General features: G+C 38.1%; 2 protein-coding genes across 2 annotated transcripts; one reads left to right on the top strand and one right to left on the bottom strand.

Moving 5' to 3' along the window:
• The first annotated feature begins 223 nt into the window (after window positions 1-223).
• On the top strand, window positions 224-11,850 carry LOC140942962 (calpain-B-like). Its single transcript, XM_073391984.1, has 18 exons — window positions 224-548; window positions 1,282-1,450; window positions 1,552-1,632; window positions 2,032-2,132; window positions 2,480-2,557; window positions 2,742-2,933; window positions 3,747-3,876; window positions 4,022-4,242; window positions 4,607-4,646; window positions 5,188-5,262; window positions 5,674-5,731; window positions 6,012-6,048; window positions 6,656-6,677; window positions 7,273-7,341; window positions 7,771-7,849; window positions 8,335-8,451; window positions 9,690-9,757; window positions 10,168-11,850. The coding sequence occupies exons 1-18, from the start codon at window positions 289-291 to the stop codon at window positions 10,192-10,194; spliced, it is 1,824 nt and encodes a 607-aa protein (XP_073248085.1). The 5' UTR covers window positions 224-288; the 3' UTR covers window positions 10,195-11,850.
• Window positions 11,851-14,478: 2,628 nt separating this feature from the next.
• On the bottom strand, window positions 14,479-25,743 carry LOC140942988 (calcineurin subunit B type 1). Its single transcript, XM_073392015.1, has 6 exons — window positions 25,609-25,743; window positions 25,080-25,119; window positions 24,778-24,954; window positions 20,626-20,685; window positions 16,111-16,295; window positions 14,479-15,581 (listed from the first exon to the last, which is right to left on the bottom strand). The coding sequence occupies exons 1-6, from the start codon at window positions 25,609-25,611 to the stop codon at window positions 15,534-15,536; spliced, it is 513 nt and encodes a 170-aa protein (XP_073248116.1). The 5' UTR covers window positions 25,612-25,743; the 3' UTR covers window positions 14,479-15,533.
• Between the last annotated feature and the right edge of the window lie 6 nt (window positions 25,744-25,749).

Raw genomic sequence — 25,749 nt, 5'->3', positions numbered from 1 at the left:
GCTGAGCAAGTATCCCCTCTTTACAAAACATAAGTTCCACTTTAACTTAAGGTCCTTCTTCAATCAGTTACTCACTGGGCATGCGTATTCTCGTATACATGACTCGCAAGATCCCAATATTTGTCGTTTGCAACTTTTGTATAACCAACAACTGTACATTAAGTGCAAGATTATTTTAAGAATCCATATGCATTGAAAAATGGTGCATTGATATTTTAGGACATTTGCAAAACAACACCCAAATTCTTCAGCAAAGGAGTAAGCCGTACCGACATAGCCCAGGGGAGAATGTTGAATTGCTGGTTTGTGGCAGCTGTGGCTTCTTTAACCGACTCAGAGGAGCTTTTTTACGCCGTTTGTCCACCTGATCAAAGCTTTGATCCTGGGAATTACTGCGGTATGTTCAGGTTCAATTTTTGGCGATTTGGTGAGTGGGTTGAGGTCATCATAGACGATTACCTTCCAACGCATAACGGGAAGCTGTATTTTGCTCGTTCCAGTGATGCTGAGGAGTTTTGGAGCCCTTTACTAGAAAAAGCATATGCTAAGTAAGTGTATCATCGCTGGGAGGAAGCGACCTAAAAAAAGTCAATTTAAGGATATCATTTTCACCCAACTTAATTCCAGTGGCGGATCCAGGGCAGCGGCCCGGGGGGCCCGGGCCCCTCCCTTATTTTTAGACCAAACTGAGGCCAAAAGAGCCTAAAAAAAATTTTTGGAGACCGCCCCCCCTCCCCCCCTTATCTAAGGGTCTGGATGACCGTCCCCTCCGCGCCCCCTATCCCAAGGTCTAGATCCGGCACGGTCCTGTATTTTCACCAGGCGTCCGTCCTTGCTCATAAGCGGAACGCCTTGCTTCAAGGGAAGGTTGCACTGCACCCGGTTTGCTTTCTTCCCACCCTGTGCTTTCTGTTTTGCGTAAAAAGGTGGCGCCTGTACTGGGTTGTATACGGGTAACACCTTTTACTGATTTTTCCGCTTTCACTCCCTTTTTTAAGTCCAGAAACAGCATTTAAACTTCAATGCACCATGCAGGCGAAGTGAAAATGGAAATGGCAAAAGAAACCTGTCTGCGAGGACAATACTACGTAGAAATCCTAAAACGTACTTGGAGTCTACACATTTTCTGTTTTTGTCTTGCACCAATTAAGGAAAATTATCCACTTGTGTTATATTAAAGACAAAAACCACTTCAAATTCAGATGGATTTTCAACGCAGCTGGTAACTGATTCTCTAGCGTTTTTACTAAAGGCTATTTCTCTCTCTACTTGTTGCTACAGAATTTGTGGATCATATGAAGCCATGGGTCTAGGACGCATTAGTGAAGCCTTACAAGACTTTACTGGTGGCGTAATTGAGATGATCAACCTTAAAACTCCTCCACGTGACATATATAAAGTACTACAGAAGGCACATGACAGGCATTCTCTCATGGGAGCCTCAATTGAGGTATGAACATGCACAACTTACTCTTCAGGACAAAGCCATAAAGGTGTGGTAGAAAAACGAGTAATGGGTGAGTAATTTTTATCCTTTGTTTGGCTTTTTAGACAAGTTCACAAGAAACTCAGAAAACCCTACCAAATGGCCTTATAACTGGGCATGCGTACTCTATTACAGGGGTGACCAAGGTAACTGTTCTAAAATACTATTACAAACAGTCTTGAATCAAATAATCACAGATTTTTGTCTTTAGAGAGATTGGGGACTCGTCAGCACCGGTTAAACGACATTAGTGATAAGATGACTATCAATGACGGGTCTTATCTCTTTTGACCAAGCTTTCTGCATCCTTAAGAACAAACAGCTACTTATAAAGTGAGGCGTTCTGACCAATAGAAGCATTTATTATATTAACCTTTCCAAGTTCTTTTTTAATTTGTTGCTTCAAAGTCTCGGGAGAATAGCAAACAGGTTGGTGAAAACTGAATAGAAATCCTGGGTTGACATTACTAATCATTTTCTTTTCCTTCAGTAAAATTTCACTATTTAATGAATTTTCAACTCTTTTGTTTTTTTATCGTTACTAGGTTAACTTGCCTCCATTTCGTGGAATACCCGAAGCAAAACTAATTCGTCTCCGAAATCCTCATGGAAATAGTTCAGAGTGGAAAGGTGCTTGGAGTGACAGGTGCCAATCATAGTGTAGATTGTTAAAGTGTTGTGAAAACAGCACGGACTCACGGACTGCTCGATTACCAATGACTATTCTCGAATCCTCCATAATACACTCTGCTTGTTTTCCCTTCCCCTGCCCAAATTTTACATAAGTTGTTGTTAACAAATGCTTTTGAGAATATGCTGTCCTCCGAAAAGTATTTGACAGCCGTTTATGCATTTGGGGGGGGGGGGGTAGGGGAGGGGGGAAACAGAGTGTAATATAGTAGACTGGAAAATAAAGAATGCTTTCGCGCAACTACTCGATCAGAAACTCTTGCTATGTAGGCTGCGTTCTTCAATAATTCTTTTTTTCTCCAGGTCTGACGAGTGGAATCTGTTGTCCCCAGAAGAACGTAAAAGGCTAAACCTCGTTTTTGACGATGACGGTGAATTTTGGTAAGAGCACAGGGACAAAACTAATTAGCGAATGTAACTCCTGGGGAATTACTTGGAAGGGGTACTACTAGGAGCGAATTGCGCCAAGCCTACCACACAGATTCTTCATTACAGTATATTGCGATTGAACAGAAAATATAATGAATTGAAGATTTGGAATTGAAACCGTCATTCTTAATCATAGGATGACGATGGAAGATTTTCAGGCGAATTTTACACGAATCGAAATCTGTATGCTTACACCAGATAGCGTGTTGGAACCAGATGAGAGGAAATCCTGGAAGATCAAGCGAGAGAAGGGCAGATGGCAGGCTGATGCTTCTGCTGGTGGATGTAGAAACTTTATAGAGACTTTCCACATTAATCCGCAAATAAGGTAATAACAATGTCGTGCAACTTCACCTTTGATTGTCCATTACGCTTGTTAGGAATCTTAATTTTAGACCTTCACTAAGCTCACGTGCAGTATCCGCCATAACAAGAGTTTTGGAAGCAAGAAAAAGCACCGGTGTCTTGTTAAAAAAGCAGTTACATAAAATCCAACTTTTAGAAACCATAGTAGTTTTGTATGGGCCAAAGAAACCCTTTTTCTTGAGGTTCTGTCTGTAGCTTGTCTCGGTCCGCCACAATAGCTACCTTTCTATTCAGTGTTTCCCAGCAACACGACTATCGTTACCACTTACGCCACCGATTTTTATTGTTCTCTCCACTAGCAACACTTCCACAAATAAACAACTAAAATTGATTTCCTCCTCCAACACCACTGCTACCACAGTTTTATTGTCTCACCAAAACCACATTTTATTACATCGGTATCTCCTCGACGCGAATCGCCGGGCACCAAGTTGGACCGATATCTGCGTGCCTTGCATAATTTTTGGAATCGTCATGTCGCCAGCCAAATATTAACCAATGTATCGGTCTTACATTGGTAGCAGTGTGAACAAGGCGTGAAACAATAGAATTTTGGCTGGTCGTGAAACGGTCAGTTAAAATAATGTGTTAGTAATTGGTGATGGAAAACGAAACAAAAAACAGACAGAAATGCCTGTTTGGTTAAAGGTAAAGCAAAGTAACAGAGCAGAATACACTAGTGATGTCAAGGAAGAGTACGTGAAAACAGAGATACCTGCACAAGCAGGTGAGTGTTTCTCGAAAGTTAAAAAAAGATGTTTGCTTTATTAAACAGGATTCAGCTTCAGGACCCGGATGAGGGCGATGATGAAGACCGCTGTTCAATAGTAGTATCTCTTATGCGCATCGACCGAAAGAGAACCCCGGCAACAGAAAAACCCCCAATTGGTTTCGCAATTTACAAGGTAAAAACACACTCTAGGAAAATAGGTTTTCTCAAATATGGTTTGCCAATTTTTTTAATCGATTTTTTTTTCAACTATTTTTGGTTAGGTATTATTCAAATTGTAACTATGTGTTCTTTAATAAAGTTTGTGTTGTTGTTTTCAGGTTCCTGGTGACCTTCGAGATACCAAAGAGCGTTTCGGCCGACGATTTTTTGAGACTACTAAGGCACAAATGATGACAAACTCTTTTACTAAGCTGAGAGAGATAAGCTGCCGCTATTCGCTGCCACAAGGAGAATACGTTATAGTACCGTCCACGTTTTATCCGCGTCAGGAATCGGAGTTTCTTCTTAGGATATTTTCAGAAAAACCACACGAGGCGGGGTAAGGAAGTGATAGAGTGTGTTCTATTGACTAGTGGAGAAGTGAAAGAACAAACTTTCTGTTCTAAAAGTTCAGGCAACTATTAACTTTTGGGAGATGTGTATAGGGCCTGCTGTTACTGTGTCTCTGCTAATGGGGCGAAGATTACTTATACAAATACTAACTCAAACAGACAAAAAAGGGTTTTGAAACCGATACTGTCAACTCCCCGACCGAAAGTTTATTAAAAGAGTGTTAAGAAATAAGAAGAAACATGAAAAGTTGTGAGAAGAGTTGTTAGTCTATTGACTTTCTGAAGAAAAAGGTATCTGAGTAATCAAAATCTTTCAGATAAACCATTTTCCGTTCTTTATTACTTTTTCAGTGAAGTTGACGTGGAAACTAAATTAATGAGACTTCCCAAGGTTTGTCAGAGTCCATACATTTTAGCTTAAGTGTCAGGCCTTCCTTAAGCATGTTTAGCAGTTAGGGGGGGAGGCTCCCCTTTTTGCTTCTCTCTTCTCGTTTACCCCCCCCCCCCCCTTCCCCATAGAATATTAAACCGTTAAAAACGGTTAAAAATTAAAAGGTTACAAAATCTACTCTCTTCCTCTCTTCCGCGTGACTTAATGCTCTTGAAACTCAAGGGTCACAAGAAAGCACAACATTTCAGTGAAAAAGTGGAAACGCAATAATATATAGATCGCCGCAATTTTTCAAGAACCAAGTTGAATGATGATTCCACGCCCTCAATTGTAAACGCAGGAGTAAAGTTTTTCTTTTTCTGAAACATTGTGTCCACGCATCTCTGTATTCAAGTGTTATGACGAGATCATTCTTAACTCTCGATGGAATCAAAGCGAAAACCCTATTCAGTTAAGTTATTTAGTTCATAATTTACTCAATAACACTACTTAAACAGACTATAAACTATCTCTTGACTCCCTTTTCAAACTCTCCTCCTAGCCAGCAGTCTCGTCAGAGGAAGCGGGAGATATTGATGGCCAGTTCTGGACTACATTTCAAAAATTTGCAGGAGAGGTGAGATAGAAGGGTAAAGTTTCACGCAATAATTCTTTCTTAACTTCCTTGCTTAGCACGTCCTTTATTACAGTTATGATGACCAAACAAAATAAGTTGTAAACAGCCCAAGGAACTGGTAGAGGGAAAATATTTCACTTTCTTTTTTACGTTGGCTTAAATTGTCAGAAACAATGTGTAGATTCGATATATTTACGTACAAGTGGAAATCATTCGAGTGTACCAAAATAGAATAAGACGTTCATTGGAATTATAACAACAACTGTTTATTACTCCCGGTCATGCATCCGCGTCCGCGCTCTACCCATTGTCTTAAGGAGAAGGTCTAGTGACAAGGCTTCAGTGCCTGCTCGATATTACACTACCATATGTTTTTAAAATTCTTATTAATTGCTGTTTCCCTGTTCATAGGATGGAGAAATTGACCAGTATGAACTTCAGGCAATTTTAAGCCAAGCGTTTGTAAGTGGTAAGTATTGAGAAACTCGCTTGCCAGAACATGGATCAGTGTTGTTGATTTTGGGATTTGCCAAGCTGCATGTTACAGTAAAACGTCAAATGAAAACTTCCTTTTTATTGTTGGAGGAAGTTTTGCGTTTCAAAGGCAATGAATAAATAGCTGAAATTTACTAGAAAAACAGTGAAGGTATCATCAAAGACTAATTTGAAATAAAAATAGTGATTTTTTTTTAAAATAATATCTCTATCTTCCATTTTAACTTTTCTTTAAATTTTTCTTTGTATTTCAGTCTTGAATTCAAACGCCTTCAGCCTTGAAGCCTGCAGGTAACAATCCAGCCAAATACATAAAAGAGGCTACCCTTTAAGATACCTAATGAAGAAAATACTCGGGGAAAAAACACCGTTAGCCATGTAAATATTGAAGTAAATCAAAGCCGCGTAAAGGAATTGAAGCTGAGTAGGGCACGACCTTGCTCCAGGACAACAAAATTTTGCATCCAGTTATGAGGAAACCGGTGCGGGAATGCATTCTATGGAAAAAGACTTTGAAGTTGTAGCTGCTTGTTTCTAAGCTGCGCTGCTTTGTGGGATGAATACACTATCTCATAATGCCCAGCACCCTTCCGTTTTCCCGCGCTTTTGGCCCCTGGATGTAAAGAGCAAGTGCACGCCACTTGCACATCTCCCATAATACACCTCATTCCCTCCCCCCCCCCCTACCAAAAATTGTTTTCAAATTCTCTTGGGACGGCTGCAATACCCAGAAGAAATGAGGAACAAAGGTTGTGCAAAAGTTTGGGGGGGGGGGGGGGGGAAATGAGGTGCATTATGGGAGGTGTGCAAGTGCCGTATGAGATAAATTCCATGAAGTCATCCCCTTAATTGTCTTTTTAAATTCATTTGTATTAACAAAGAAACTTTTTCTTAACAGGAGTATGATTACAATGTTCGACGTATCCTTTACCACAAGTTTAAGTAGTTGAAGCAATTTTCGTTGCTAGGAACACACCTATTCTTATACGAGATTTCTGACGTTACTACTGATAAAAATGAAGAAAAATTTGCAAGTGTCTAAAGTCAAAACTTGCTTTAGTACCACAAAAACCTAGTTAATATCCCAGTTCATCTAGGTTTCTCTGTATGACTTGGGGAAAAAGAGCACGTCAACTACCCGTCGGGTCCTCTGAAGGTTCATCGCTCGTTAATGGCAAGTTAAAGTTAGGCAAGCAAAACAAACGATGCTGTAACGTTTTTTAGAATTGGCCTTAGGTTAGATGATCCTAATACTGCTTGAGGTTCTCGGACCTTTTATGATCACGTTTAGATGCTGCATGATGATTGTCGCCGGGATGAATTAGGTGTGAGCGAACTGAGCCACATCCCTTCCGACTGAGAGTTATTGGGCACTCAAAGAAGCTGTAAAACAGTCAAAGTCCTGTCATGATGATTCAACGGTGATAGCGCTATTAGGGTACTGAAATATATATTTTTAATCGGTAGATTAGAGGATGAGAGTGAATTGAAACCTTAGCCATTTGTTAATAATAGAAAGATAAAACAGGCGCCCTGGGATACAGTGAATTCAGAGGCCTCTGGACGATACTAGGGATGTGGAAGGTAAGATGTCTGAAGGAACTCTTTCGTATCGTTTCTAATATAAGAGAAAAATTTCATTTGAAGGGAAAAAGCCAGAGAAAGGAATTGCTTGCATGAAGCACTTAAGTCCTTAGAAATTTGGGACGAGCACATATCAGTTATTTTAAGGTTTTTGGACGCTCATAAACTGAGCAGAGCTTGGAGTGCAAGTGCTCAGAAGCTATATTCGGGTGCTTGTCTTGTTGACCAAATATCGTTGTTTGATTGGCGAAAACAGACAGGACTCAACAGCCAATCTTGCCTGTCAAGTGGTGGTCATGCAGTTTCCTCCAAGTTCTTTGATTTTGAAAAAAATGCTTTATACTTACCTCGGCATTAAAAACAGGAGCAACAAATGGCAACAACTGAGGTTCAGTGTAATCTAATAGCGTATTTTTTGTTACGAAACAGGAAACTTTCCATCGTTTTGACAAAGACAAAAGTGGAGATATGAACCTCTTTGAACTACGGGATGCTCTCAATCATTTAGGTAATAACATATATTGACCCCATGATATTTTTCACTTTAAAGACACGCAGGAAAGTGCCCTCTTATTCTGAAAAAAACTTCCAAAGATCCATTGTTGCATTATTCCCCTACTTGCCCGAAAACTGCAAATATCATCAACATAGACCCAGCTTTAAAATGTCTTGAGGAATGCAAACTACCCTTGACAGAGTTGAAGACGGCACTCATGTCAGCCGTAGAAAAGATAACGCATATGGCGAGAGGGCTCAAAAAGCTTCAGGAAAAACGGATCTCTCTAGACGGGAATGCGCTGTAGGATAATCTGCATTAAACAAACGCAGTTCTTTCACTCCAGAGTAGTCGAAGGTAGCTGCTCGGCTCGGTGAGCGACGTTGTTGTTTTGCTTCCTGTAATCTGACTGACTTTCCTTTAGCACTTGCTCGCGCCTTAACTTCTGAACAATTTTGTTCTTCTGCCTTAAAGCGCAAATTATCTTCTTTTTGCAGGTTATCAGCTTAGTAACAACGCGCTTAGCTCTATTATACTGCGATATCACAACAAGAGAGGAACAATAGCCTTTGATATATTCATTCAAATATTAGTGAGAGTCATTGTCATGTTTGGTAAGTCTCATAAGTTCGTTGTCTCCCCGTGTGACGTTTAAAACTCGTTGGACAATAGAAAGATTTAGAATCGCGTTTTCGACAAACGGAAAACGTCAATTTGTACCAAGTGACCAAGTTTCTCCTTCACTTGTCGTTTAATGTTGATCTATTTTCTAAAAATATTAGTAGTTCCTCGTTAGTATTGTCCATAACAATCGTTTTAGACTGTGTTTATCTGCTTATTTTCTAATTTGAGAAATTCTCAACTTGAATCAGACGTTTGCCGTTTGCCGTAATCGTATAAATCTATCCATTCGAAAACACGTCAAACTTCGCTTTACTAATTCCCAAGTTCCCATGCTATTTAAAACTGTATAAGTACGACGAAAGCTTTGAAAGACCATATAAAAAAACATAGATTGAGTGTGAGATCGAAGTCGAATTCGAGTTCAAGATTGCGTTTAGTCCGATACTTGAGCCAAGTACAATTTGATCCAAAGTTACTTGAAACTAGCCGATCTAGTTTGATTTTAAAATATCAGTAGTATAGTAGGGGGCCGAATTATACCTTTTTTGCGGTAGAAGGTAGAATCTCAATAACATGCAGTGGAATACATGAACACTGATGACGTGATGACGCATGCACCACCACAATTTTATTGTTCCCCCACCACCCCCACTGCATTTCTATTGTTTCCCCCCCCCGCCACCACCACCACATTCCTATCTTTTTTCCCCCTCCACCACCAACACCACATTTGTACTGTTTTCCCCCACCCATCACCAGCACCATATTCCTATTGTTTTTACCAACCATCACCACATTCCTATTGTTCCCCCACCACCACCACTACCACCACATTCCTATTGTTCCCCCACCACCACCACCACCACATTTCTATTGTTTTCCCTCCACCTTCCATCGAAGTTAATGTATTCCACCGCGAAAAGGATAATTCGGTCCATTTTATACTACTAATGTCACCTGCCAGGGCCATGCCCTTCTCTTTCGTTCCTTTTCTAAGTAATGAGTCTTAATCGTAGTTGCTATGTTTCAGCTTAAGAGAGTTCAACCTCACACAAATTAGAGAAAAGCTCTTTTGACGCGCCCTTGATAACTCCTTCCTTTGAAGTGCACCATGGTTTTTTTCTTTTTTTTCTGTGTGAGACTCGTTCAAGGTTTTCCTCTATAAAAGTATTAGAATAATAAATTACCTTCTTATCCTTGTGATTTTTACCTTCCATACATACTGCAGATACTTTTAGGAGTCACGTGACGAAACGTGGGGGCCGAACAGACAAAGCGGTATTTACCATTGATGACGTAAGCATTTACTCTTCTTTTTATATCCGCAGTTAGAATAATTGCATTATAAAATGAACGAGTTGGGGATGTAAATTTAACTAATTAAGGCATGGGTATACCTTATCTAAAGCAAACAATGCACGCACTTAGTATTAGTTCTGAAAGGCTCAGAAAGAGGGATGAACTATTTCGCATTTCAATGGGTATTCTGGCAAATCCACCCGCACTCCATCAGGGCCAGACCCGAAATGTCTAGAATTTTGTCCGCGCATGAACTAGGCACCTTTAAAGACATTCTACTCACTTTTATTTACCGCAGGTGACTCCAATCACATCTGGATTTCAACGTTTTGAATTACAAGTATACATCTCTACAGCTCTACCGAGGATACTTATGTTTGACACACGTATTTCTTCTTCTTTTCTAGTTCATCGAGTCAACCTTAACAGTTTGAGGCAATACGTTACTGAACGACAAGCTGCGAATTTCAAAATAGTCTTTCCTCGAACAAAATGTTTTTGCTTGTTAAAGAGTAGAAACTGTACGACTGTAGAAACTCTTCACCTCTTAGGACATTTAAGAGCTTTTATAAATAAGAAATTATCGAAAAAATGGTCACATCCTGGTAACTTAGACTTTTTCTTGGATTTTTCAAATATTTCTTATTCATATATTTTTCTTATTGGAGTGATGTAAGGCCTATGCCGAACGTCAAACTTTTCATTAGACGAACAAAACACTAGATCGTCTAATCGATCAGATCGTCTGTTGGGTCAGACGTCGACCTTGAGACGTGTCGAACCAATCAACTAGATCAGTAATAAATTTCTCCCGAACGAGGCTACATATGCATTATCATACTAATTGTTAATAGGCCATTTTACAGTTATGGATGGAAGCGAGGCTGACGGTGACCTTGTTTTGGTACAAACCTTCCTGCTTTATTATGTAAATCAAGTAATTCTTATGCTAACTAGTATTTATCAGGGACAATTTCCATAACAAAGCAAAGGAGGTTTGTATCAAAACAAGGTCACCGTCAGCCTCACATTCACTCGAAGGCTAGGGTACTAAGTCCACAACAGTAAAATGGTCTATTTATTAGTTTAGTTCGTGGCATGTGAAGATCGACGTTTGTCCCGGAGACGATCTTCAGACGTTCTATCCGTCTGAAGCAGACGGATTAGACCGTGTTGGACGATCCAAACTCATCCAGACGAACTCAACTGAGCCAGACGTCGAACGTCTCATGAACTTAGCTGTTAAGTCTCATGAAAGGTTCGACGTTTGGCCCAGGCCTAAGTCTCGTTTTTGTATTTCTTGTTGCTGTAAAATAATGATATCATACTTGGACATTTAGCATTACCATTTGAACGTCTCTTTAAGGAATAAAATTAAACTTGTTTTGCCTTGATATGATACGTTTACTTGTGTTTTTCGTATTCTCAATTTTCACATCGCTAATGCACCTTGTTTACTCTGGGCCCCCTCCATCACCCCCTCAAAAAAAAAATTGCATAGCCACTATCATCGATTTCTCTCGGGACGACTGCAATACCCAAAGGCAAACCGCAAACAATGGTTATGCATTGGTGTATTATGGGCAATGTGAAAATGATTCTTTCTGGGAATGAATTCACCAGTAGGTTTTTGGGTTGAAGAGAACGAGCCAGAATTTTCATACAGAGGGTTGTTTGGCTGATATGTCTGGGAGAAGTATCGCTACTATAATGCACAAACACAGCAAGATACAAAGAAGTTGACCGGTTCTGGAGTGAGTTCAATATGAGTGGGTGAAAGCGTGAATTGGTTTACCAAGAATAACAGCGACACTCAGGTCTGGAATCTTTAAAAACGCTTCCAGTAATTTTGAATACTCTCCTTTGGTTACGAGAGTTTGTTTGCGAAGCCAGGACTTAAGGTAGGAGCGAATATTGTTTAAATTTATCGTATTTAAACTTATATATACTGAGTCATAGCATCGAGGTTAACAACACTTGAACGGCCAATTATTCATGAACAAAGATTCAAAATGCATGCCAGAGGGGTTACAGTAAGATTGAAGATTATTATGCGTTGATATGCAAGGAATTTAACTGACACCTTGCATTTTAATAAGCCGTTCATCACCAGCCGCGCTCTTCGTTTTAACAGTCGAAGCCTCACCCAGGTTTACAGTTGCTCCTCCTTGTCACCGAGGAGATGCATTGAAATCTAAATTCTGTGGTCATGACGACTTCATTGTTTATTTGCAGATAAAAGGGGTTCAGCTAGAAATTGAATAACACAGCTAATCAAATTATTCCAGTATATTTACAGAGAATAAAATTGAGTGAGACTATTGTTACCTTAATTGAGAATTATGCCATTTAATTAAATACAACATTAAAACAACTTTAACCAGGTATAATATTTCCAACAACTTTAAAGAGAGCAAACTCTGCTTTGCCACTTTCACGATAATAATACAAAATCCTAGTAAATACTTTCTACAGTTTATCTGTGAAAGCAACCAGCCTTCTAATATAAGCAGGTTACAACGAACTGCAATGCGTTTACTCTCTAGCTCACTATTTACATATTAAAGAAATGCGTAAAAAATGCTAAATTTGCCACTGTTAAGCCTTGCCATTAATCTACGAAATTAAAATCAATGCTGATCTACAGCTTACAAGCCTGGGTGCTTTCAAGAAAACACTTAAAGTTAATAACCTACCAATTTTTTTTCAGAGAGAATTCAATTTTGAAAAAAACACTCATCTTAGTGAAAACTGTGAAAAAGGAGGAAAAAAGAAAGATGCGATTGCCTTAAATCAAAGCCGTATTTAGAACGTTGTCAAATGGTGGATTTGGAAAAGATTGGGCATTATCCACACCGCGTCATTTGCTTTTTTCTTTTTCTTGTGTTGTCCAAGGCCTTTCGTCTCGACAGGATTAAGTCAAATGGTTTAAATTACTTCCTAAATTGATCCACATCAAAGGGGCTTCTCTTGTTAAAAGGGCAATTTGGAACTGATAAAAATGAACTTGGTGCTAATTGTGCTTATCTTTCACGTGCAAGTAACTACCATTTTGAACAGGGAGAGAGGTGGGGTTGATCTCTTTTTGTATATCGATAACATTACTGTTTGGGAGACTTTCTCTGTCTCGTAAGTTTCTTTATACATGTCTCAGTGGTAATCGCACGTTCCCCTTTTCCTCGACTATACTGAATTAAGATAAACAGAATTTTAAATTTCTTCTTGAAAAAAAAATGATGAAAGGCTACCTTAGCCTTTTGCAAAAAAAAAAAGTCATATTTGAGAAGTTTCCATGTTTTTACTTCGGATGTAGTGAAAGTAGCAAACAGGTTCAGGAAAAGCTAAAAGATAATGTTGATGTGAAGCACAATGCCTCGCCAGCAGCCGCTAAGCAGCCCATTTTACCCTAGTTTCAAAGAGTAGAATCTCTCAAAGAGCTGCACAAGAGCGTGTACCAGGAAGAGGATTTTCAGGAAAAAAAAAGTTAAATCTTTTGTTCTTCACTCCTAATTCTTTTCACTTTTGTCATTATCGGGAATCAATGGGTGATGGTGGGGGGGGGGGGGGGGGGGGGGACGTGGGGTGCAAATGTAGAGATAGCAAGTAAAAATTCAAACATTAGTAAAATTTGCAGGTATAAAGAATAAAACAACGATAACCTAGGCTAGCACATTTAATATGTAAATTAGCATAAGGGAGTTTCTCTGTCCCATTATTTACCTATTATTAATATGAATAAGACATTTTTTATTTGTGACCAAGATTTTTAAGATAAATCCCATGAGTTCCTAATCATTTAGAGGGAGATTCACTTTTAGGGCCTTGGTGGTCGAATTTCTAGAGCAACAAATTTCTAAGAGAGAGAGAGAAAAATAAAAAACCACAGCATACAGGAACATGTAGTCTAGGATCAAAACATTGCACATGCTAACCATTACAAGGGCAGGTCCAGGTATTTTGATGAGGTGGTGGAAGGGGAATGTGTACATTGATGAATCTGTTTTTCATCTTTTAAACTTTCCTCTATTTCTTTGAATTACACACCAGACAAAGGTTGGCAAGAGAGCATTTGCCTTGTTATGAAAGGAACAAACGTTTTGTTGGTTAAGAGTAAAGACTGTTTAGTCCACAGGGAGTTGAACAAACCAAGTAGCAAGGTGAAATGTAATGTAAGTTTCATGGTCAAAATAACAGGAGAAAGTTGCATCTGATCTTTCAGCAGTAACAGTGTCAGTTGTAAAATGCTGTGATACACAGTTACCTTGTAAAAACATCTTCTGGTTTGTAGGGTGAGTCAGTGGGGAAGATGGTCTGGATAGCACTGACCCTCTAGGATCCATCACAGTATGACTGTAGGTTATGTGGTTAAGAGCCATGTTTTAGGAGAAAATGGTAAAATGTGCCCAAGAAACTATGGATGTGTTTCAGGTTTGCTTGGGATGTACATGTATTTATCAGCAGTAAATTTTGCATGGTCCAAAGTACCTTCCATAAACAGAGTGCCCACATTTGAAGCAATTTAAGAACAGAGGTAAATTAAGGGTGCGATTTACTGAGTTTCTTAAGGGTGCCCCCTTTATACAGGTTTTTCTGTAGTAACAAGATGCAGTCGACTAACCAAAGCAAACAAAAAATGTTAAAAGCAAACAGGCCTTTGCAGACATGTTTTAACAATAATGAATTAATTAACCATTTTGCTTCCGAAAGAGCTGAAAATCTAGAATAATGCAATTTAATTATCCTCTGAAATGTAAACATAATAACTACCACATAGTATAGACTGTACCATGTGAAAAACAATGATACTCACAGCAAAGATTCTGCTACTATTGCCAATAAACAAAGTTGACATCTTTTTTTAACTCTTGTTTTACAAAGCTATGGTGGGTTTCATGTAATATAAGACCAATCAAATCCAACAAAATGCAAGATTTCATTTCCCGCAATCTTAAACAGAACCTCGAAAATGCATGTGTTCACCTTCACATCAGCTTGGCATTTAATTGCTTCTGCAATTGTAGAAAACATGTCAAAATGATTTGGAAAACTTTGTGGATTGGCTTAAGTACAACAAATTTCACTGTAAGAGGTTTAATCTGAATTCTGAATGGTAAAACCATACGATTTTCTCTACAAACTCAACTTGAAACCTAAATACATCTATTGATGATGGACTCTGGAAGCAAAAGAGTTACATTTCTAAAAAGTAGAGAGACAATCTCTCCAAGACCTAGTTCAAGATTTCTAATTCCCATTACAAACCCTAGTTACTTTTCATTGCATGTTAATGGCCAGACTAATAGACCTCATCTGCTTTGGCTTATCGTCTTATTTCAGATTACAAGATGGTACTCTACACTGTAGGGAGCTGCCTCTTTGAAAATTAATCAAAGTTACACGCAAGCTTGAATGCATGTCCTATTTTAAAGGACGAAGTAAGTAATCTTTATGAGAATTTAATGTGATTTGTGATGGGCAATAAGCATGCAAAGTAAATCAGGTCTATTGCCATCACAACTGTTGTTAACGCCTCTATTATTATCTCAAGTCTTTTTTATTTCTGACATCTAAGTACCTTGCAGCTCTATGACTTGTCAGACAATCCATGGCAATCATCTTGCTTTACAGAGCAAAGTGATATCCGAAACATATCCTGGTCCACAGCAAAAGCAGAGTTTCAGATTATGAATATTGCTCTATTTTTGTTAAAAAATGTCTTGGGTTGGAAATAAGAATAATAAATAGTTCAAAGACTTTGTTCATTTAGGTCCTGTTAGACGTCCACTACCATCTTTTTATGAACATCCATATTACCAACAACCTGTAAAAAATTATCAAGAATTACTATTAATTAAGGGAGCATTGCAGGGGTGGAATAAAGGGAGCCCCAACGTTTGACGACAGGGAAGCCTCTTATGTTAGCAAAACTCCATTTTTTCAATAATAAAACTCCCTGTACACAGATCCCGACATTTAACTAATGTTCTCATAATGCAAATTTACTAAAATTCTGTTATTACTTTGATTTTAAAATAATTGTTGCTCATATGCTTTGAGATTTCCTATAATCATTCTTCTAAGTTTCTTGAAGCATTTTTGCTGTCTGAAAAAATTATTACGCATATATGTACAGGGTGATGCAAATAACAAATGTATGTATGTACATGTAGAGTATATACATACATCTGATTACCTGAAAAGCATTTGCAACATTGAAGCATTACTGTAGGAATGTGACTAGTAAAGTTATAGCTAAAGGGTGCTGGTTTGCACTCTTTATGTAAGTATTTAGGTGTGTTCCATAAACAATATTCTACATCTGTGGGAAAATTTAGTGGAGTTAAACTTACAGCACAAAATTCACTAAAAGAGATTTTTCCATCGCCATCCTTGTCCGCATTTATTACTGTCTTATCCACAATTTGTTGAAGTTGTGTTTCTTTGAGGTTGTTTCCTACCATCATCTTAAGAACTTGGAAGAGTTCTCCATTTGATATGAAGCCATCATTATCCATATCATATATCCTAAAGGCAACTAAAAACATAATAATAATAACAATCTTTTAATAGGATGCTCCATCACAAGAGTGGTTTACATAGAGGTCCTAATTACGAGATGTATATTATATAATACAATTAAAATATAAAAAGGTTAAGCTAAAATCGATATATATAAAAATAAAAAAAAAAAAAAAAAAAAAAAAAATTCAAGCTAAAATCCAGTTACAGAAATAATTAAAACATACACACTACAAGTACTCAATTATAAAAAGCAGAAAAAAGACACTTCTTAAAAATTGGAAAACTTGCTGAGTTTCTTACAGTTCTCTCTAATTCATTAAAGTCTTTGAAACAGTGGTACCGCGAACGTTGTTTTCCCCAATTATATTTAATTTTGGGGAGCTTGATAGTATCGTTATTGCGCGTATTGTAGGAATGTATATCACTCTTTCTTACAATGTCCAAAGAATGATTAAGTTGGCCATTAATACACTTGTATGCATATATACATCGATGACATTTCCTACGTTCTTCAAGATTCAGCCATCTCAAGACAATCAATGCATCGGTGGATGAGGAGTGAGGTGATCTATCTAATATCAACTTAGCTGCTTTGTTTTGGAGAATTTGCAATTCCTTCATAAGTGAGACATTGTCCTTGTCACCCCAGACTAAATCAGCATAATCAAAAATAGGTAGCACTAAGCTATTATAAAAAAGTAACCGGGCATCATAAGGTAAATAATACTTAATCCTACGTAGAAGACCAAGGTTTTTATTAACCTTACATGAAATATACTCAATATGGTCGGACCATGTGAAAGTTGAAGACAACATAACTCCCAAATATTTAAAACTACTTACAGAATTTATATCAGTGTCAAAAATAGATAACGTGAAAGAGGAAATACCAACAAGTTTCCTATTACTGCCTATAATCATGGATTTCGTCTTAGTAAGATTTAAAGTTAACTTATTTCCATGTAACCACTGGGCAACTTTCAAGAGATCATCATTTAGTGCCTCTTCTAACAGGTGTGGCTCTTTAGCAAAGTAGTACAGGACCGTGTCATCAGCATACAAAGTCACTTCGCAATTCTTTATAACCAGCGGAAGGTCATTAATATAAACCAAGAAGAGAAGCGGTCCTAGAATGCTCCCCTGTGGTACCCCAAAGGTCATCGGGAGAGGGTCAGACACAGCATCGCTACAGGCAGTCCGCTGTTTACGATGATTCAGGTAAGACTTGAACCACTGTAGAGTGCTGGGCGAGACATTGATAGCCGACAATTTAGATAGCAAGATCGTATGGTCAACGGTATCGAATGCCTTGGTCAGATCTAGGAACACTGCACCGCACAGTTCTCCACTCTCCAAATGCAATAGGACCTCATCTGCAAAACTGGTGAGAGCCGATGTTGTAGACAGTTTGGGACGGAAGCCAAATTGTTTGCTTGAAAGGAGATTATTTGAATTCAGAAAGTCATAGAATTGGGAATGGACGACTTTTTCCAGAATTTTACTCATTGTTGGCAGAATAGAAATTGGGCGATAATTTGACGCATCTCTCCTATCTCCAGTTTTGAAAAGTGCAGCCACTTTCGAGCATTTCCATATTTCAGGAAAATTGCCAGTGCGAATAGAGAGATTCAGTAACTTGGTGATCGAGGGACAAATAGCACGCGCGCCATACTTTAAAAGTCTCGCACTGATGTTGTCCAAGCCAATAGCTTTATTTGTCTTTAAAGAAAGCAGATGCTTGAGTACTGTTTTCTCATCAACTTCGTCAAGCGAGAAAGACTGTAGCATCGTGGCCGATCTGACTGGGAACATAGCAGCAGCTGATATTTTATTTGCAAGACTTCTGCCAATGGATGAGAAATAACAGTTGAGCACGGATGCAATAGAGGCTGGGGTGGTGTGTTCAACACCATCAACTACGATACATTGTGGGCTCGAGGATTTAGTCTTGCGTGAAGACACCTCATTCACCGCCTTCCAGATCTTTCCTGAATCCCCTTTAGCCTCTAAAATCAAGTCACAATAATACTTGGATTTTGCTGCCTTGACTTCACGATTGACCCTATTTCTTAACTTTCTATAGCGAGCCCAGTGAAAAGCAGAATTGGTTTTCACGGCTTTACGATGGTGAAAATCACGATCCTTCATCACCTCACTGATTGTATCATTCAACCACGGGAGCGGAACACCTCGTATTCTTCGCCTTTTCACGGGCGCATGCAGGTCAGCTATTTCAGAAAACAAGTGATTCCAAATAAACACGGCGTCGTCGATGTCTTCCTCGTTTTCAATGATGTGCCATGGGACGTTATTCAAGTCCGCTAGGAAGGTGTTCGCATCAAAGTTTTTATAAGAGCGGTATTCAATTGTCTTCGGTGGTGCCTTAATTACACCTGCTTTTAAAACACAATAGACGAGGTAGTGATCACTCAGCGAAACAGGAACAACACCGGAGTCATTGATGCGGTGATCATTGTTCACTAAAATCACGTCAAGCAAGGATTGACAGGTTTCCGTCACTCGGGTGGCCTCAGTAATGAGTTGCGTAAGATCGTGTGAAGTTGCAAATTTTTTAAGCTCTTGTTTTTCTTTCTTTCTTGAAAATGGCAGCATATTTGCATTTAGGTCGCCAAGAAGCACGAAATCACATTTTTCCAGGTTAACTTTCGTCATAGATATCTCCAAGTTTGAAATAAAGTTCGCAAAGTCAAAACCGGGGGCTCTATATGCACAACAAATCAATACTGGGCGACATTTAGTGCGCGATAGCTCAATCCATAGACATTCATTTGCGGCTGAGTAAAGATCATTCCTAACACGAAACGGCAAGCCTTCCTTTACATAGATTGCTACTCCACCAAAACCTTCTTTGGCTCCAGACCTATCCAGGCGAATGCAATTATATCCTGGAATAATAACATGAGAGTCTTCATAGCAGTCATCCAGCCAAGTCTCACTGAGTGTAAGAATATCGATCGTTCTGTTATCCAAACCCTCCAGGCGCAGCGAGTCTGATTTGTTCCTCAAGCTTCGAATATTTAGATGAGCAAGCCTCAATCCTCGTGAACTCCTAACATCCTCCAAACTCCTATATCCAGGGTTGAGTTCAACATCTCCGGCAAGCGCTATTAGAGCCAAGGCTAGAGAGCCATGAAGTATAAGCTTGCACGTAATAAAGCCTTTCTGGAAAGCTCCGACTGCTTGGTGTTTTGCTGGACGCCGTGCCAGAGAGTGAAAAGATTGAATTTTAATCCTGCAAGCTTCTTGGGAAGCAAAATATAGGTTGCTACTATTGCTTAGTGGCTTCGTTGATGATTTGTTTTGTTTTATGCCATTCAAGATAAGAAACAGGCAGAGCAGGAGGCCAAAATTAACGGACAACGTGGTAACGCGTCCAGCCATCTTGGTACGATAATTACAAAATTGTCCAGCCATCTTCAGTACGATAATTACAAAAAACTCTCTACAAGACAGACAACACCATTGCAACTGGCACAAAGTTATAGGGTTCAAGAAGTATCCCCCAGTCCTAAACTGTTTTGAGATTTCTTTTGAGGAGGCAGTGTGGCCAAGTGGTCAGTGCATTGGACTCACAATACGCTGGTCCCGGGTTTGATTCCCGCTCTGGCCACTTGCTGGATTTGTTCTTGGCCGTCCCGAGTTCAAATCCTCAGCCATGCTTGTAAATAGCCAACTGGTTCGCCTTCTACCAGTTGGGATTATTAAACATTTTATGTTCTATTTGAATTATTGTTTTATTATCCCTGAAAATCCCCATAAGGGTAGTGGATAATGAAGTATTTATTTATTTATTTATTTATTTATGATTAGCACCTAATGATAATATTACACCCCATTTTTGAACCCTCCTATTTCTCCAACTGATTTAGACAAACATTTGAGACTCCACCTACTGCATGGTGCCAATTCAATTCACCAGGAGATGTGATAAATACAGTGTACAATATATTGTACATACAAGGCTGCACTCAAAGAAAACATGTTAGGTTCTCAAAGCTCTGAAAATTTGAAACTCTGGGAAGCCTTCTTTTGCAGCTGTAAGTATTTTCAAAAATTGACATTTCCAAGAAAGTAACCTGAAGGGTCACTGGTAGAGCATAAGTCTTCAATTTATACATAAATTAACTTGCTTGTTTTGTTCAGGTTATACTGTAATAATGCAAATTAGGGTACCTTATTTGACTGCTCTCAGATAATCATTATTGGAGGTCTCAGATAATTACTATAGTCATGGTAGGTTTTAAGGGGATATTAAACATAGTTATAACAAAACCCTCATAAACACTGATGTATTTCTGTATTTTGAACTAAAGTGTACTTACATTTAAGCTTTGATTCTTTGTCACCTTTTACACTGAACTGTGAAACTCCTTCTATAAATTCTACAGACAGCAATAAACAACCATCAATTTTGTACATAGGCTACTTTCATGATTAATAAAACATTATCAGAAAGTTCAGTAAAAAAAATCACTTAAAATAATGTCTACTTTTGAACAAAATTTAAACCTAAAAACAAGTTTGAGAAGTTCTTTAAAAAAGACAAATTTAATGTAGTTCCTTTTGCAAGAAATTTTTTTGCTGATTTTATGTGAACATCTACATGTACGATCTTGAACAATGGTTTATTTTATACAACACACTCATGTTTTGAAGCAACTCCCCATCATTACCCTTGAGAGCTAGGGCTAAACTTCATTTAATGAAAGTTTATTATCTACATGCATTTGTACAATAAAGCTTAGACTGATAGACTCTACCCAAAAGCAAGGTCAGAGACAGCAAAAAAAATACTAAAAAAAATAAATAATTATGCAGGTGCCAGGTAACAGACTACAGTAGGTCATTAGACAACCTCTGTTTGAAAGGAAATGTGAATATTTATCTGAGTGTGAATATGAAATTTCAGATCTCTGTAGCTTTTAATACATGCCATGTACTTTACATGCATGTAGTCCAGAAAAGCTTAATACATGTGTTCAACTGTAAAATTATATGTTATTCCTCTCCATTTCATGTGCATACAGTAATTTAATGCAAAATGCCTTGACAAGGAGTAACATATATATTTACTGTTCAATATTCCTGTTATTTGAAAAGTCATAAAAATACACTGTGTGATATCTTTAGGTATTACTAGACAAAATAAAACTCTTGCCGGAGGCACAGCATGACTGCGTAAAATTACATTTTACATCTACAAACAAAACATCAATGCATTTCCTTGACAAACAGTATAAAAAAACCAGATGGTTGGCTCTTGCATTTTATTTTATGCAGAAAACTAATAAAACTCGATCTGCCTGTCAATGAAATAAGTTGCATATAAATGCTGAGAAAAGAGGACACAGAAAATTAATCAAAATTGTCCAATTAACAACAACAGCAGGGACCAGAAATATTGCTTTGAGCCTAAAATAAGATATCCCTCCATTGTAAAGCTTTTAATAATTTATAACCAGAAAGGATATCCTGATTATTCTCCACTTGAAAGCATGCCAAGGTGTCAATATAGTTAGGAAATCAAGGTGAATAAATAAAGAAAACCTACTGACTTTGTACTATTATTTTTTCATGCAAATTTGTCGTTTAATCATTACTCTGTAGCATGAAGAATCAACCATAGTAACGCTTTGAAACATATTTGACAACATTTTGCTTCAATCTTTTTCCATCCTTTGTGTAAGTGGCAGGAGGCAAATTAAGTAAATAGCTTCAGAACAGTAACTTTGCCTTTGAAAATAGAACATGGATTTTCATGTAAAGACAGTACTTTTTTTGTGATCTGTTCAAAATATTGTAGCATGATCTCAGTGTTGATTTAGTAGTCCCGCAAAAGGTTTCAAAAAGTGACCAATATTGAGAAGATTGTTAGGCAGCAAACTAATGAGGAAAACGAATTAATTTCTTGGATCACTCACTATGGTGAGGGGTTTACACAAAATTCTTGAAAGTAGTTAGGGATCAGTTTGGTTAATGTATTTCTGAGTGCTTTGTGGTTGGATAGAAATATCTTACATAACAACAGGTTATTTCAATGCACCACACCAAAATTAGGTTTGCAATAATAAATAACAATAAATGAATTAAATTACATTAAAATTAATAGAAATAATAACAAATAAATAAAAATATAAATTAAGTAATAATTAAAGTAAGCTGACTAATTTCACAAATTAACTATGAGACTAAATTAAAAAAATGTAAATAAAAATAATTAACATCTGTAGTCATTTTGTGATGAGAAATGCAGTGACCTATGTTGGTATGAGTCCAAGATTTTTTTGAAAGTCTAAAGATTAGTATAGCCAGACTCTAAAAACAGATGAGGTAACTGTAGCGTAACATAAAGAGTAGAAGTGAAGTCTGTGTGTGTGCCGGCAAGCATTAATATTATGCTTTTAATCTAAGACACTTAAACTGTTCTCTCCAATATAATTGCTACAACAGACAGCACTGTTAATAGAGTCAGTACAGGGCTATCTACAAGGCTTCTGTTTAAAATCAGATGCTGAAATGCATACGCTGTACCACAGAGAACAAGGGTGACTAAAAATCCAGAGGCCCTCTTGTAGGGGTTGGGGGGGGGGGGGGGGGGGGAGTGGGATATGTAAGTCCCTGGCCTGAATTTCGAATACAGTCATGTTGTATTTTGAGGAGTAAGCCATGTCCATGTTTGAAGGCCAAGTCACCCGTCGGAATTTTACCCTAAATGGGTCTTAATACAGGGGACCTCAGACCTGACAAACCAGAGACTTGATTGCGGTGTCTTAACATTCAAGTCATTCATACTTTGAAATGTGAAAATTGAGTTTCAAGGATTGAGTCGAGACTATCAACATATATTTGAGTGGTATTGCAATCAACTTAAAAACAAATTTCTAACAATCTTGCTTTTTTTGCTCCTCTGGATCGAAAACCTTTCTGATTGTTTTTATTTAGATGGCCAAGGTATCCCGCTCTGTACACTTTTCAACATTTGCTGGACAGAAGCAGCAATATGTTATTAAAATTTTCTTTTAATCAATGCATTTCAAACCATATGCACTGCTGCTCTGGTTAAAAGTGTTTAAGTGCTATGCTGACAGAGGGAATGTACATCTTAAAATAGTTTTCAAGCTGACTTCAATGTAAACTAAACCCCTCAACATTTCCTAAAAGCAGAATTTTGCACACTACTTGGATCAACTACCTGTAAAGCTCTCTTTCAAAAATACTGTACAACAAAAGCATCTCTAGCAACTTCTAACATCTGCCAAAAAAGTCACTTACAATAAAAAATTTTTCAACTTTTTCTTGAGGCAATAAAACATTAATTCGCCTTGGGGAGCTAATCACCAAAAATTTGTGAATGTTGTATACTGTATTTCAATATGTTATTCCGCATCTTCCAAAGTGTCACATGCTGCACGAATAACAATTCACCATGTACCATTTTAAAGGTTAAATAACATAATGTACTTTCAACACATTTGAACTAAGGCTTACAGCTGTCAAAATTCAAATTCGGTTGCATGCACTAAAATATCCTGTGAGGTTCAATTTCCCTTCCTCTAATTATAGCACTACAAAAGCGCCTACGTGGAGAGAAAAATTCTGCTCTCTTAGAACTGCTCTGAAATCAACTGGTTCCTGAACGATTCTAGCATGTCCACAAAATGCAAATTATCAACAAGTAAACAACACTAATCACGATACTACGCCATTTTTTGAGCCGCACACAAAGTTACAAGAATAACTTTGACCGACTTTTCAAGCACGAATAAAGTAAATGTTGAGAAATTATGATATTCTTGGACTGAGCAAATAGCCGATGACAACACCTGTTCTTGGTAAAAGCTGCACTCATACTAAGGTCACACACACAGGCCAAATCCAGAAGGGCTGGACTATCATAATTGGAAACCAATTTCTCTTCAATTAGAATAAACCCTAGAATTTGTTCTTCCAAAATCCGTTTGGGAACAGGTGAACCCGGCAAGGGTAGTTAAAAATTGTTTTCGCCATGAACAAAGAAAATTTTTAATTTGTCCTTGTTGTTGCAAATGATATATAATGTAGCTCTCTCTCCGTTAATCAGTTAAAAGAATAAGAAAAACGATTTCTTATGCATAACAAACGGATCCGGTAGAAAAACTGACAAGCTAAACTCAGTTTCAAAGTTGGTGGGGTGTTTTGTTTGATGGTAGATAACGTGACATATTTTCAATTAGGCGTTTAAAGCACAGGATCGCAGTAATTGGAGTAACCATTTTTAAAACGGCGAAAAGAATTTAGGGCTTTAGTAAGCCCTTCCAATGAGTACTGAATTGTCAAGAGGGAAAGATGCTGAAAGAAGTATCGATCTGCTGCATAATCGCAAACCAAAATAGGCGCGAAATTATGCCGCATATTTTCATGATGCCTGATCAGTCCATTGATAGATGCAATATTCAATAATAAAACAGTCACAAAGCTATAAATAAAATTCTAACCTTTAAAGTCCACCTCGCCGTTCCCATCAGTGTCGAAGATATCAATAACTCTTTGAACTAAAGGGTTTTGTTGCAGTTCTGGAAGCGACATGAACTCCTCAACGGAAAGAGCGCCCGATTTGTCCAGATCGAGTTTTCGAAAGCGCTTCCCGAGTCGCCGGATTTCATCGGCGTCGACTACAATTTAAGTAAATAAAAAATGACCAACGTTATTAGCACGCCTGTTTGGAAAATAAGCAGTGACTGATAATGTAGAAATCGCAAATTTGAAACAGCAGAAACGAAACAGATAGTAAACTTACAATGTGTTACCATATCTCCCGGTAGAGATGCTTCATTTCCCTGAAACGCGAGAAGAAATAGTCAAGATAAAAAACTCGAGTACGTCTGCACAATGTTTGTATCTGAGCTAGCGATGACATAGTGATAAAATTCGGAGAACAAGCTGGCGTATGTGCAAATAACTGTTGTTCGAGAAGCGTTCACTTCGAATAATTATTGGGTCCAAGTATAAACATTAAACATTTGGAAGCCAAGTTCAAATGAACGGTGGCTGTGAAAGCGGATTTCCACGGCTTAAACATTACAACAACGCTAAGCAATTCGACACAAGCGAAATCACAACAACGCCGCTGCAAATGTCAACAACAACCCAACAGTTCTTAAACCAGAATATTTATCTGCTTTGCCTCAGCAACAAACTGAAAAGCTTTGTAATTGAACGACGCTTGTGTCGAGGAGACAACATCGAGCGATCTACGAGAACTGTGGCCGTGGAAAGGCTGAAAATCGTAACAAACTCGGGTTAATTGTGAAGAAAGGAGTACATACCATTTTCAGTGAGTTATTTGAGCCTCCTAAGTAGCTTTTAAGTTTTCAAATGCAGCGATCAAAACTTCTATAGGTAGGTTAGTTACTTCGAAGAGGCACCCAAATGAAAAAGTAGCGCCCAGTCCTCGTCCACAGGCTTCC

The sequence above is a fragment of the Porites lutea genome, chromosome 7 (genome assembly GCF_958299795.1).
Source record: "Porites lutea chromosome 7, jaPorLute2.1, whole genome shotgun sequence".
NCBI lineage: Eukaryota > Metazoa > Cnidaria > Anthozoa > Scleractinia > Poritidae > Porites > Porites lutea.
Note: the sequence above shows the minus strand (reverse complement) of the source record. Positions and strands in the feature narration are given on the sequence as shown.